The sequence below is a fragment of the Balaenoptera physalus genome, assembly GCF_965194825.1.
Source record: "Balaenoptera physalus genome assembly, chromosome: 3".
Classification (NCBI taxonomy): domain Eukaryota; kingdom Metazoa; phylum Chordata; class Mammalia; order Artiodactyla; family Balaenopteridae; genus Balaenoptera; species Balaenoptera physalus.
Window position 1 is genome coordinate 63,129,839 of NC_138890.1, and position 15,302 is coordinate 63,145,140.

The window sequence follows — 15,302 nt, forward strand, 5'->3', positions numbered from 1 at the left end:
GAGTCGTTTACATACATCAGCTCATTTCAATCCTCATACCATCCCCTTGAAGGAGATACTATTCCCAGCCCCCCCCAACCCCCATTTTACAGATAAGGAAACTGAGATTTACAGCATGAAATATCCTGCTGCAATCACACTGTATGAGGCAGAGCTGACTTTTGAACCTGTGTTTTCTGACTCTAGCTCCCGAATAAGCACCTCACAGGACTGCCAGAGCAAAGCACTTCAAGGGCATAGTGCCCGCCTGATTGATGGGCAGCTCACACTCACTTATCCTCCACCCAGAACTCGCCCCTCAGCTGGGAGAGTGGCTCCCAGTGGTTTGCTGGGAAAGCAGCCTCAACTAAGAGAGAAAGGGAGGCCGTAACTGCAGGCCTTTATTTCGGTGGTTTATGATATGGTGATGGGGTTCCTTCCGTCGACATAAGCCATCCTAATAACACCATTTATCATTATGACAAAGGTCAGGATAGGGGGAGACTGGAGCTGGAATGAAAGAGCAGAATTATGATGATTTTAGCAGTTGAAAGTGACATCACCTCAGAACCGCGCTATTGAATGGCAAATTGAAAGCCAGACTGAAATTGCTTTAAAACGTATCCCGAGATGGTTTTCCACAGCTGTGATAAAGTCATTTGGTTGTGTTTGGAGATGCATTTCTATCTAGACTGTTCTCTGAGTTGTCTCTGCACCCTCCCACTCGGAGGCTGCTGGTCGGCCCCAGAGGCGTCTGAGGCTCTGGGTGCTGTTTGGGGGCACCTGCGATCTGCCACACCCCAGATGGGGCGCTGGGGAAGCTGACGGAGTCATTCTCTCATTGTCTTTTTAGTGTGTTGTGAATGTCTCTTCATGTCAATAAGTCATGTGTTTACAACATTTTTAATGGCCACATTGCTTTCCTCCATCCATCTGGTGGGTTGAACCTAGGCTTTTGGAACTGTCTCCTGCCCCCTGTCAGCAAGTTGGAACAAATGGGGATGCTGGCCAGGGGCCTTCAGGATGTGCCTGGCTATTTGACCAGCCTTTATTTATTTGGCCTGTATCCAGGTAACCTGGAGGAAAGACCATGGAGACCAGAGCTTCAGTTACCTTATGCCCTCTTTTTTTCATCCTCAGGCAAAAGAAGGGGAATGTAGCCCACAGACACTGGGTTGGACCTTCGAATTTAGTCAAGTGCAAGCCCTGTCCCACGGCACAGTCAGCCATGGTCTGCGGCTCCGACGGCCACACCTATACGTCCAAGGTCAGTCTTCTTCATTCTCTTTTTTGTCATCAAAAAGTACTCTGTGTCTGTTTGTTCTGACAAGGCTCTCTGGGCCAAAACTGGGGCCTGTGAATCTCGGTGGACTTTGGGGCTTGCCCTTGAGAAGCTGCCACATGAACAGACTCTTTGGCCTAAGAGACAAGATAAAAGCGTTCTCTCCTATGTAACTGGAGTGATCAAGGGCTTAGGGGAAGGGTGATTCTGAGAGTGGTGTGTGATCCTGAAGTGAATCTAGGCCAGCTTCCTGGAGGAGGTGAGGAAGTAAGCTGTTCCAAAGCTCAGCTGATGGGGAGCAAAGATGTGAGGGAGGCCCAGTATGCCTGCCTTACAGACAGCATGGTGATAGGGAGGTGTATGATGTCGGCACACGTTTTGCTTCTAACACCCTGCGCTGTCTGGACTAGTGCATTTATAATAACATTGATGACTCAGATCCGACCCCACTCCCCGAAGGCAGATCAGGCCATCATTGTCTTTCACCTAAAGCCCAGCTTCTAGGTATGTGAACAATTGCCTGGAGATTCTGTTAAAATGCAGATTATGACAGAGCAGGTCTGATGTGGTGCCTGAGATTCTGCATTTCTGACAAGTTCCCAGGTGACGTCCATGCTGCTGGTCCACGGACCACAGTTTGAGTAGTGAGGACTTTGGTTTCTATAGACATCTCCTACTGGGACTCCTTACCTCCAGTCTGCCTTTCCCCGGCCCCCCAAATCCATTTCCACATGACATAAGAGGTGAGGGTAATTCTGCAATAAAAGTCTGTTTGTACGTCTCCCCCACTTAAAATATATGGATAGCTCTCCTCTTGCGGTCACAACTAAGCTGAGACCTTTCACCGTCAACAGCACAGCCCTCCAGAGTCTGTCTCCGTAATCACCTACCCTAGACAGATCCTTCATTCGTTTGTCCAGCAACTATCTCTTGGACACTTGTCATTGTTCTAGGTACTGTGCAGAGCATGGAAGGGCAGTGGGGAGCCAGACCGACGCCATCCCTGCTCACTTGGAGGTTACACTCTGGTAGGGGAGACAGACAGAAATAACTGACCAAACAAATCAATAGGTGACTTCAAATTTTGGTAACTGGTACCCAGGAAATACATGTGGTGCTCTGAAAGAGAGACAGAGTGCTTTATAGCTTCAAATGCCAGCTCCCCCTGACCCCCGAGCTACAAGAAACAGTCGTAACCTGTCAGCTGTGGCTTGAGATGCTGTCAGCTGCCCAGGGAATGTCTCTGCAAATGTTTGCTGGTCAGGGCGCCCCCTGCAGTTTGAGCAGGAAAGTTGGCTTTTTGTGTTAGAGAAGGTTGCCTGCTGAGAAGGCCTTTCTGAGGAGGTGTCCTTTCAACTCTGAGAGGGGGCATTGGTAGAATGTTCTAGATAGAGGAAATAGCATAGGCCAAGGCTCTAAGGCAGGACGATGAGTTTGAAGAGCTAAGAGGATGCCCTATTGGTGGCTGTGACAGTGAGGGGAGAGGCACAGGGGATGAGGAGGAGAGGGCGGATGTGAGGACAGTCCAGGAGGAGACATTCAGCCAAAGCTTGGAAAGTGAGCAGGTGGTGAGGCAATGCCAGGCTTGCAGGACGCTTGCTACTGTAAGTGCCTTCTTGCCCACGTCCGCCTTAAGTGGCAGGCTTGAGAGCGTGTGTGGCCCTAGAGGTAGAAACAATGCCTGTCTACCTTCACCAGGCACAGGACACACAGTGGGTGCTCGGTATCATGGATAAGAGAGAAGAGCCACTGAGGACCCCAGCGGGGAAGGAATGGTGAGGTTCCAGTCTGTGCAGCCCTCCCGGGATTCGAGTGAAGGGGTTGCCGAGAGCTTAGTGATCGAGAGAAATAAGCCATCCCCAGCCTGGGCCAAGTTGCTTAGCTAAACACCCAGCCTGGAGCCCCGGCAGAGAGAGGCTCTTTGCAATGATTCTGTCTTTGTGAAGATCCGTTTGTGCTGTTCAGTTATTCCCTCCAGCTCTGGAGTGAACTGTCTGATCCTGGAGCCTGCGATTAGAGACGAGCCATGAAATGTCAGTGAGTGATCAGGGCTGTTTGGGCGAGTGGCACGTTGCACATCAAACTCCAGCAGCAACCTGCCCGCTCGCCTCTGTCTCTCGTTCGCAGAAGGAGCTTCAAATGCCAGCTCCTCATGACCCCTGAGTTACAAGGAGCAGTCGTAACCTGTCAGATGTGGCTTGAAATGCTGTCAGCTGCCCAGGGAATGCCTCTGCAAATGTTTGCTGGTCAGGGCCCCCCTGCAGTTTGAGCAGGAAAGTTGGCCTTTTGGGTTAGAGAAGGTTGCCTGCTTACAGGTTGTTTAAGAGGCAGGACCAGGATTTGGAAGGCTCCTTTGCAATGATTTTTCAAAAGAGGAATGGCTTCCAGATACTGCTGGGCAGAGCCCCAAAGCCTGCCCCAGCCTGCTATTCCTCTAGTGCCCTTGAATTCCTGCACCTGCCTCAGTCCTGAGTTTCCCAGACCTGGTCAGCTGTCTTTTCTTGGAGCAAGAGAAGAGACCTGATGCCTTCTTATCAGAACTTGTAGTGCCTTTCTCCCCATCCTCCATGTGGGGTAGACTGAGGCCCAAAGAGTCAAGGGCAGTGGCAGAATTTGACACTCAGAGTCTCTTGCCTGGATATCTGTGATCACCTGCTTCCAGTTAAAACAAAGGGGAGAGGCTGGTGGAGGGGCAGCAGTGCAGTGGAAAATGGTGTGGGTGTTGGTTTTTGACATTCATCTCCTAGTTTTCTATCCACTTCCAGAAAGTTGGCGTTCTCTTTTTCCTAAAGAAATGAATCAAATGACTCATGCTGAAGGCATGCGTTGACTGCTCAAGACCTCTGAAGCCAAGACCAATTCTAAACCCTTGTGGTGTGCAATGAGACTTCCTTCCAAGGGGGATATTTCAGAGTGGTCGGGTTCAGTATTGGAGTGATTTAGCTATTGCCCCTAAACATATGGCCACTTCTTTATTGAGGTTCAAGAGCACATTTTAGTCTCACAGACAAAGCTGTCATAGGACTGCCAGTAGATGGACAGTTAATAGAGTGAATGAGTTAACTGTTAGTGAACAAGTGACTTCCCATTGCCTGGAGTTATGGCCTTTTTTGGGTCATTGGGGTCAAGAAACAAAGGACAGATGAGACCAGGATGCATGTACAACTGGAAGCGATTTGCTGTCATAAATCACATTCACAAAAATCAGTTTTGGCAAAAATATATTGCAGCCCAGTCCCATCATCTTCAAGGAAACGTGTAATAAATAATCCCAGTCCTCCAGGGGAAGTGTTCACCCTTTCACAGATGGATCTGAGGTCTGTGGGGAGCACTGACAGGAGAAGGGGGAGGAAGGAGCGTGGGTATCAACTCTGTCCTTGATGCCCCGTGTTTGTCTTCTGGTTCCATCAAACAAGCTTGCTTTCTGCTTCTGGGCCCTGAACAAGCAGAAGCTCCTAGAATGGGGGTGGGGATGCATTTAGAAGCCTCTGTCTGTAGCAGGGCTCTTCCAGTGTCCCGGCACCAGGGACACCACTCAGACCTCTGTGACTCCCCCAGGTCAAAGATAAAACCCGCAAGAATGCACAGCATCTTGAGATGAAGGGATATAAGATGTTACATGGCAATAAATGACTCTATATTCAGACTCTACAAAGCATAACTCACAAAAGATAAGGAACAGAAAACTCCCCGCGGGGAATAGGCAAGTGGAGGCCAGCACCGCAGCTGGTTTGAGAGTGTGGCAGAGACCCTGCCCCTCGACGTGGCTTCTAGGTAGTAAGGATCACCCTTTTATCATTTAACTTGCCCTGATGTCACATTCTCCTGGCCAGGAAAACTGAAGGAGTCCAGAAATTCAGCAAGTGTTTATTGAATTCTTTCTTACTCTGTGTCACGCATTGTGCTAAATACTGGGGATATGACAGAAGACGAAGCCCCGGTTTTCACGGAACTTACAAGGAAGGTAGACAGATTACAAAGCAGTGTCCTTTCATTAAAATAGGTGTTCAGATAAGGGATGTTCGGGATGCTGCAGGACCCAGAACAGGGCCTCCTCAGCCAGTCTGGAGGTGTGACTTAGTCTTCTTAGAGGAAGCGATGGCTCATTGAGATCTCAAGGCTGGAAAGAGTCGCCTGGAGTACGAATGGAGGTGGAAGGTATAGAGAGTTCATTCATCAGAGGAAAGAGGGGGCTCAAGAGATGAAACAAAGCACAGACCCTCTTGAAGGAACCGGTGAATGTGTCACTATGGCAGTGTCGCATGGGGACTGGGGACAGGGGTTAACTAGACACAGAAATGAGGCTAGAAAAGTGTCAGGGGCCACTTTTCCAGGGCCTTGAAGGCCAAATGAGAGGGGTTGCACTTTACCCTAAGAACACTGGGGGTCTTATTAAGGACTTTGATTTTTTCACTGGCTTGCACTGGCTGCAGGATGGGAGTGGCTGGGCAAGCCTGGAAGCCTGGACTTGTATTGTGGTTGCAGAGATGGATGGGAAGCAGTCTGAAGAGGCATTCAGGAAGTCATAGCTGGACTTGGTGACTGTCTCAATTTCAAATACGGAGAGTCATTTTAGTTGAGCTCAGCAGAAGGACATCTTCACCATCTGGATCCCAATGGGACTTGCGGTTGCTCTTGCCAGCAGCTTTGTGGCCTCAGCCTAAACCAGAGGGACCCCGTCGTTTGTGAGTGCCTTTCCTTTCTCTGCTGTTATCTGCGTAGAAAGATGAAGGCTCCTGGGGTCCTGGCTGCCAGTTTCTAATTTTGCCTGTAAGAAGGGAAGCAGCACTGTGGCTGATGGAATCTGGCCAGCCCAGGCTTCAGGTGGGCAATCTCAGCTTTCTCTCCCTTTGGAGGGGAGAGCGGTTTGGGAAAACTGTGAGCAGATCTGGAGTGGTGCTGGGGACCTGGAAACTCAGAAGGGAGCGGAAGTGGAGGTCCCCGCTGCTCCAGGTTCTGGCCCTGGTGGGTGTCTCCTGGCTAGGCCTCTTTTAATAGGACTGCGTTGACATCTCTCCCCCTGCACCCATCTGACCGGAGCTCAGACGTCAGGGCTGGGACTGCTCGTGTCCAGGCAGAAGCTGCACGGCCTGACCTCTGAGGGGAGGGCCCTTGGAGTGGCCCTGGGAGCCCTGTTCACCCTGCTAGCTGGCATCAGCCCGGCTGCTGGGAATGGACAAACAAGCCGGCAAACACCCGTCTGCTCTGCCCCTCCTCCCACGACGTTTAGTTCATTGACAGCTGTTAAACAATTAGCAAATGGCTCATTTCTGTCTAGATGCAGAAGAGAGATGCAGAGTTAAGAAGCGCTGTGAAGGAAGATGGTTCTCCTCTGTTCTGAGTGCGCACACGCGAGGGAGGGGGAGAGAGAGCTTGCCTTACAGCGTTGGCATTTCTTTCAACATGTTGTTGCTGCGGATTATATTATTTTCAGAGTCGTCTTAATAGTTTCGAACAATTGCTACCAGGTAAAGGTCATGTTTGAAGTTCTTGGCAAATGGAGACTCCGTTGGCCGGCATTTCCCACGAACAGGCTGTTCTGAGGGTCAGAGCCAATCCAGGGCATGGATTTGTTGAGCCTTCTCAAGACAGTGTCGAGCTCGGTATGTCTTAGTCTCCCCAGACTTTTATGGCCCTGCATCCATGACAGGCGTGGGTGCTTTTTATGTGCGGCTCCTCTTCTTTGCTTTTTGGCTGAGTCGAGGCTGTCGGTGTTTTGGGGGACATTTTTGGAGAGCCCTGCCTCCACAGAACCTGCCGGGTGAGAATTGTCTTCACTTGCAAATGACTCATTGGCAAGGGCCTCACTTCTGACTAAGCAGAAGAGAAGATGATTGGACACTGAGGTGGAAGGCTTGCATTTGCACATTTTGTGCATCAGGAAACTGGAGCCCGATGGCCATGGTCATGGCCCCAGGAACAAGAGGTGTAGCAGCAATTAGGCAAGACATTGGATGCTGCCATCTGGGCAGCCCTGTGGAGGGCCAAGAAGTAGTAAGTACCCCGCCCCCATCCTGCATGCTCTCAGGTGGTAGTGGGGGGAGAAAAAGGTCGGCTCGTGTGCCCATAGACCACACGGACACCAATGGTCTGATGCGGGAGTCGGGTCGTAGACTTCACTATTTTGATTTTCTGTTGCTTAGAAAAAGCTAACACAAGAGGTGTTATGACTTTGGAGACATACTGAGTGGCATCTAACCAACTCTAAGCAAGTTTGTCTCATACATTAAACAGTTGGAGGTATGGGGACAAACTCCCCATGGCAGATGCCCCAACTTTGCTTTTCCCCCTGAGGCCTTGTCCATTTTCATTGTGCTCTCTTCAGTCTGTGATAGCCAAACATCACTGGATAATGAGAAGCTAGTGTTCATAGTACGAAGACCCTCAACTATTAGTTTAAATAGAGTTCTTGCCCTTGTTTGGTTGTCGTCCCCTTTTCTCTTTCACAGGGTTTTTGGAAGGAACAAGTATAAATAATATTTAAGATGTTTACTGTGTATTAGTTCTGGCTGCTATAGCAAAAATTCAAACAGAACAGAGGCTTGAATGGGATACAGTTTTATTTCTCTCTCATGTAGACATTCTAAAGATAAGCAGCCTGGGGCTGATATGCTGCCTCCAGACTGACAGTGACCAGCGTCCTTTATTTACCTTGTTGCTCTGTCATCCTGACAATTGGAACTGTTGAGCTTCTGCCTCTTGGTCCAAGATGGCTGCTGTGCCCCAGCCGGTAGGAAGGGGGCGAGGGAGGAGGCACAGTCTGGGAGTCATGTGTCATTTCTGCTCACATCCTACTGGCCACAACTTAGTCACAGGGCTACGCAGAGCTGCAAGGGAGGCTGGGAAATGTGGGTTTATTCTGGGTAGCTCCGTATCCAGCTGAAGTTTGAGAGTTGTGTTGTTATTAAGAAGGATAGAGTGAATATTGGAGTAATCTAGCCGTCTCTACCATAGTAATATTTTAAATGATGACAGTGACAATAACAAGAAAACAACAGTACTTCATCGTTGAACATGTATTAAGTACTGTGATATTGTACTAAGTGCCACAGAATTATTTTACTTCCTCTATTATTCCATCTAATTCTCACAATGAACCTTTGAGGTAGGGGCTATTAGTAGTCTCAAAGAGGAGAAAACTGCAGCTGCAAAACTTTGTCCAAGATCAACACAGCTCTTAGCAGCAGAGTAGATATTGGAACCCTGGTCTGCCTGGTTCTCGAGTGACAGTCTTTACTTCTACGAGGGAAATGCCATCTGAAAAGTAATATAAAATACCAGCTGTATCATCAGGATGCTTTTGATTTCAAGTGACAGAAACAGAACTCAAACTTGGCTTCATCAAAAAATGAAGATTTACTGGCACAGAAGGCTAGCAAGTATACTGGGGTGGGCAGACCTCAGAGAAAGAAGGGGAAATTCAGTGTGGAAATTCTTTCTCATCTTTGTCCATCTCTGCTTGGCTTCATTCTGCCAAGAGGCTCTCTCCCCTTGGCAGGGAAGATGGATTTTGACAGCCCCTGATTCATTTGCTTCTAGCCTAGAAACTGCAACGAAATTTGTCAGTATCTGTGTTTCAATTCCAGGGAAGGATTCCAATTGGCTGTTTTTGAATCATGTGCCCATCCTTTAATCAAATACTATGGTAACATGACCCTCTTTACCCCCACCCTTCACTATGATCAAGGGTAGTGTTTTTTACCAGAAGAAGAGGGAAAGAGTATTTACTGGACTGAATAAAAATTTTAAAGTAGTGTACTGCATAATCACCTTTTAAAATATCAAATATTATTAAGTATTTGTGTCATTAAAGCATTCAGCTAAATGCCACTAGCTTTTGAGCCTGTAAGAATGTGTTAAGGTGTACTGTGTTTCTAGGAGTGGTAGGCAAAAAGGAGCATATAATACAGGTCCATACCAGATGTGTTAGTGATCTAGCTAAAGAGAAAGTTCATGCAAAATAAAGTAGATTCAGCACCACTTTAATTCAGAAATCTTTTAAACCATTTGGCCTAATGTTGTAATACTTCCTTCTAATCATGAGACACATCTGTCCTCACTTCTATTAAGCATTTCTTTCTTTTTGGAACATACCATGATAACACAGTCTTTTTGGCTCCCGAGGATAAACTTTCAGGTAAAATGTTTATTGTGACATTTTCAGAAAGCACAGATGTTCAAACACCGTCCACGGTGAAATGCATCCTCAGAATTTACATGGTCTACGTCAACATGCAGATTAGTTATGAAGTTACAGCAGAAGGAAGCAATTCAACTAAGTATTTTACCACTTATTTCTATGTTATATACGCAAACATGTGTTTAACCAAGATTTGAAGAATAGGTTTTCATGTCTTCTTCTCAAATGCCCTGAGTAGAATGCCATGTAATTAGTTAGCGCTTTTGTTAAAAACACGTTAGGAAGAATAACCTTCTTGTTGTCAGTGCTGTTGAATGCACAATTAAACCATCTGATAAAGCAATTACCTGAACACGATTATGCTTATCCTCACCTCACCAGGAGATGAAATGAAGGATTAGGAAAAAATTGCAAAGCACATGAGATCTCTGCCAACCAATCCTTTAGAAGAGAGAAGCGTCCCTGGCCAGAATAAATATACCCAGTGCTATAAATCTAATTAAATCATTACAAAAAACTTTAATGAAGTTCAGGTTCATGTTGCTTTTGTTTTTCTTAAACAAACAAACAAACAAAACATTCCCTGTTGGCATACTGCTCAAATGAGTACAGTCAGACTTATTCATGACATTTTCCAAGAGAACGTTTCGGGACTAGATATGGGTAATGCTCGTAGAAGCTGATCTCACTTTCTATGCCTTGGGCTAGGACCTGTACGTTATGTCAGAGAATGAGGGAATATTTAGCTGGGTTAGAATTTACCATGAATTGATACCATAACTGCCTATTGAGAGATATGACTTAAATGATGCTCTCCCTTTTACCGTAGCAAGTTGGTGGTTTTTTCCCATTCTAAAGCAAATGAAACGTTTTTGCATCTTTATATACAACGCATGAGATAGAAATGCTTCATCCTTTGGCCAAGGGTGGCACCTTCCTGCGATGCTGGGTTCTGTCCAGTGAGGTGCTCAGAACAGCAGACCTTCTGCAGCAGGGAAGACCCTGTGTCCAAAAGAACAGTTTTCCCCAAGTTCTTATCGAAAGGCACTGGGGATTGCTTTGGGATGCAAACCTCCCCAAAGGCAGGCTATGCAGTGGCGGCCAGGCAAGAGATCAGATGACACCGGAACCCAGGGACCCTGACCAGATTGATCAGATGAAGCTCCTTTTAAGGGTTTATTTACTTTCTCCTCTCCTAGTAGAGAGACCAAAAGATGCTATTGGGTATAAGTGGGGTGGGACTCCCCAAAGGTGGTTCTGAGCAAGATCTGCTACATCTCTCATGTCTTCCACTGTTTCCTGCTGGGAGCTCTCCAGAACAGCCACCTGGCCCATAGTAGTAGCACACCACCACATGACCCAATTCCCTGGCACCAAACCAGGCAAAATAGAGGTGGAGTAGAGAGGATTCATCAATCGTTTTTTTGAACTTTAATGCACGTAACGGGATAGAATGGGTTGAGCCTCCCTTACCCACACCCACCTCTGCCAAAAACGGCGTAAACACCTTCCTGGGATTTCAACTCGAAGGCTCTGCCTAAGCACCATCTCCTCAGTGAAGCATCCTTGAGCTCTTGGTGCTAGGATAAGCCATTTCTTTCCTCTGAGCTACAACAGCACCATGTGCATAGTTCTGCTGGAGCATTCATTGTACCACACTAGAACTGTCTGTAGATAAGTGTGTATATCCATCCATATGGTGAGCTAGAGATCCTAAAAACTATGATATAAAACTCCTAGGTAAGATAAGCATCCTTTAAAATAGATGAGCTTGTCAGATGTAAGAAAAATCCCTGGTTGGGGGGGTAGGGAGAAGGAAAACCAGAGTGGATACTGACCACTTCCCTGTGGGTGGGGAGGTAAAGGGCAGCTGATCTAGCCAAGAGGTTTTGGGGTAACTGCTGCCTGCAGACTGGAGATAATGCCTTATAAATGCTTACAAGGTGGGAAATTGCAGCTGAGACCCCACACATAAATCCAGAACTTTCAGCATGCTTGCCCTGAGTTGAAGGGTGGGCTTGGTTTTAAAAAAATAGCATTCACCTCGAGTTAAAGGGTGGGCTCGATTGTTTTTAAAAAATTAAATATGCTTGTTAGTAAAGTGAGACAATAACACTTCTCGACTTCGGCCTGGGCTCTGGTTAGAGAGGGAAAAGATGACCTGCGAAACTTTTTAACAAAGAACCTGCATTTATTCAGATGAGGCAACGGTGGTACACAAAACCTTTGATGGCTGATATAGGACACAGATGTAAACCAATCAGAACAGGTAACTGCTGTTAAGGTGTCCTGTTGCTTACTGTGTGAATAGCAGCCCAAGTGTGTGGTTCCAGTTTACCCTCTTTGTGCTGGAAACCTGAATTGTAAATTGACTTAAAGTGGCCCTGGCTATGGGATGCTCAAGGGCTCCTGGAAGAAGCATGTGTAAGTCCTCTCTGGAGAGCGGAACCATTAACTCAGGCTTTACAGGATTCCCTCAAAATGCCAAACGTAACTCATAATTCTTTAAAGCGTAGAAGGAAATAAGCCACCATGAGCAAGAGGCAGCACAGATTAAAAGATAGCAGAATTAGACCCCCAAAAACTTTGAGAGATGGATTTTTCAGGTACAGAATGTGAAATCAGTTCAAATGTTTAAATAAAAATGGTGATTCAAAACTTAAGCAATGAATGATATGGTAGCAAAACATACCAGATCATTTTGAAACTTCTAAAAGTGAGAAATACAATCATTAAAAACACATTTAATTAGTTTATTTATTATTTTTTTCAAATATTTGGATTTTATTTCATGGTAGGCTCAAAGCAATTAACCTTGTGTATTTAGTAGAGTTTTCCAAGGTAATTTAATAACCTGTCTGAAGTCATAAGAAATTAATTTCCTCATGGTATTTTTTTACATGGTAATTCAGTACTTTTATAGATTATGTACTATATGAAGTTATTATAATATTACTGACTATATTCCCTGTGCTGTACATTACATCCCTATGACTTGTTTATTTATTTTATAACTGGGAGTTCATAATCCTTCTCATCTATTTCACCCATCCGTCCACCCGCTTCCCCTCTGACAACCCCTAGTTTGTTCTCTGTACGTGTGAGTTTGTTTCTATTTTGTTATATTTGTTCATTTGTTTTGTTTTTTAGATTCCACATATAAGTGAAAACATAAAATATTTGTCTTTCTCTGACTTATTTCACTAAGCATAGTACTTTCACTCGTGATGCTGCAAATGACAAGATTTCATTCTTTTTTATGGCTGAGTAATATTATTCCTCTGTGTGTGTGCGTGTGTGTGTGTGTGTGTGTGTGTGTGTGTGTGTGTGTGTGTGTGAGTGTGAGAGAGAGAGAGAGAGAGAGAGATCTTCTTTATCCATTCATCTATCAGTGGACACTTAGGTTCATTTATCTTTGCATAAATATCCAGGAGTGGAACGGCTGGATTGTACGGTAGTTCTATTTTTAATTTTTTGAGAAACCTCCATACTGTTTTCCATAGTGCCTGCACCAATTTACATTCCCACCAACAGGGCACCAGGGTTCCCTTTTCTCCACATCCTCACCAACACTTGTTATTTGTTTTCTTTTTGAAAGTAGCCATTCTGACAGGTGTGAGCTCTGTCTCCTTGTGGTTTTGATTTGCATTTCCCTGATAATTAGCGATGTTGAGCATCTTTTAATGTGCCTGTTGGTCATTTGTATGTCTTCTTTGGAAAAATGCCTATTCAGGTCCTCTGCCACTTTTTAATCAGATTCTTTTTACTTGAGTTGTATGATCTCTTTATATATTTTGGATATTAACCCCTTACCAGACATAACATCTACAAATATCTTCTCCCGTTCAGTAGGTTACCTTTTTGCTTTGTTGATGGTTTCCTTCAATGTGCAAAAGCTTTTCAGTTTGATGTGGTCCTATTTGTTTATTTTTGCTTCTGTTGCACTCATCTGAGCAGACACATCCAAAAAAAAAAAACAAACTGCTAAAACCAATGTCAAGAGCATACTGCCTATGTTTTCTTCTAGGAGTTTTATGGTTTCAGGTCTTAGTCCATTTTGAGTTTATTTTTTTATATGGTGTGAGAAAATGATCTGGTTTCATTCTTTTACATGTAGCTGACTACTTTTCTCAACACCACTTATTAAAGTGACTGTCTTTTCCCGATTGTATATTCTTGCCTCCTTTGTCATAGATTAATTGACCATAAGTGCATGGGTTTATTTCTGGGCTCCCTATTCTGTTTCATTGATCTATGTGTCTATTTTTGTGCCATTACCATACTGTTTTTGATTACTGTAGCTTTGTAGTACAGTTTCAAAACAGAGAGTGTGATACCACCAGCTTTGTTCTTCTTTCTCAAGATTGCTTTGGCTATTTGAGGTCTTTTGTGGTTCCATACAAATTTTAGGATTATTTCTGTTTCTGTGAAAAATGCCATTGGTATTTTGATAGAGATTGCATTGAGTCTGTAGATTGCTTTGAGTAGTATGGACATTTTAACATGATTAATTCTTCTAATCCATAAACATGGAATATATTTCATTTTACTTGTGTTGTCTTCCATTTCTTTCATCAGTGTCTTATAGTTTTCCAAGTACAGGTTTCACCTCCTTGGTTAAATTTATTCCTAGGTATTTTATTCTTTTTGATGCGATTGTAAATGGGATTGTTTTCTTGATTTCTTTTTCTGATAGTTCATTATTAGTATATAGAAATACAACAGACTTCTGTATATTGATCTTGTATCCTGCAACTTTACTGAATTCATTTATTATTTCTAATAGTTTTTTGGTGTAGTCTTTAGGGATATATATATATATATGTATATACTATATATACATATATAGTATATATATAGTATCATATATATACTTTAGGGATATACATATATATAGTATCATGTCATCTGCACATAGTGACAGTTTTATATCTTCCTCTCCAATCTGGATTCCTTTTATTTCTTTTTCTTGTCTGATTGCTGTGGCTAGGGCTATCAAAACAATGTTAAATAACAGTGGCGAGACAAGGCATCCTTGTATTGTTCCTAATCTTAGAGGAAAAGCTTTCAGTTTTTCACTGTTGAGTATAATGTTAGCTGTGGATTTGTCATAAATGGCCTTTATTATGTTGAAGTATGTTCACTGTCTACCAACTTGAGAGTTTCTGTCATGAATAGATGTTGCATTTTGTCAAAAGCTTTTTCTGCATCCTTTGAGTTGATCATGTGATTTTTATCCTTCATTTTTTTAATGTGGTGTATCACATTGGTTGATTTGTGGATGTTTAACCATTCTTGCATGCCTGGAATACATCCCACTTAATCATGATATGCGATCCTTTTAATGTATTGTTGAATTCAGTTTGCTAATATTTTGTTGAGGATTTTTGCTCTTATGTTCATCAGGAATACTGGTCTATAATTTAATCTTTTTGTCATGTCTTTCCCTGGTTTTGACGTCAGGGTAATGCTGGCCTCATAGAATGAGTCTGGAAGTGTTCCCTCTTCTTTAGTTATTTGAAATAGTTTGAGAAGAATAGATATTAACTCTTCTTTAAATGTTTGGTTAAATTAATCTATAAATCTGGTCCTGGACTTTTGTTTGTCAGAAATTTTTTGATTACTGATTCAGTTTCTTTACTAGTAGTTGCTCTGTGTAGATCTTCTATTTCTTCTTGATTCAGTCTTAGAAGATTGTATGTTTCTAGGAATTTATCCATTTCTCCTAAGTTTGCCAATTTGTTGGCATATAATTGTTCATAGTATGCCCTTATGATTGTATTTCTGTGGTATCAGTTGTAACTTCTCTTTTATGTCTACTTTTATTTATTTTGGGCCCTCTTTTTTTCTTGATGAGTCTGGCTAAAGGTTTATCAATTTTTATTATCTTTAAAAGTACAT

The 15,302-nt window shown here is 44.0% G+C and overlaps 1 protein-coding gene across 1 annotated transcript in view; it reads left to right on the plus strand.

Annotated features, from left to right (window-relative positions):
• Positions 1 to 15,302, plus strand: part of SPOCK1 (SPARC (osteonectin), cwcv and kazal like domains proteoglycan 1) — a 552,150-nt gene that overhangs the window by 415,239 nt on the left and 121,609 nt on the right. Inside the window, exon 5 of the mRNA XM_082454646.1 lies at positions 1,120 to 1,246. Within this exon, the coding sequence (XP_082310772.1) occupies positions 1,120 to 1,246 (127 nt within the window). The remainder of the gene's footprint in view (positions 1 to 1,119; positions 1,247 to 15,302) is intronic.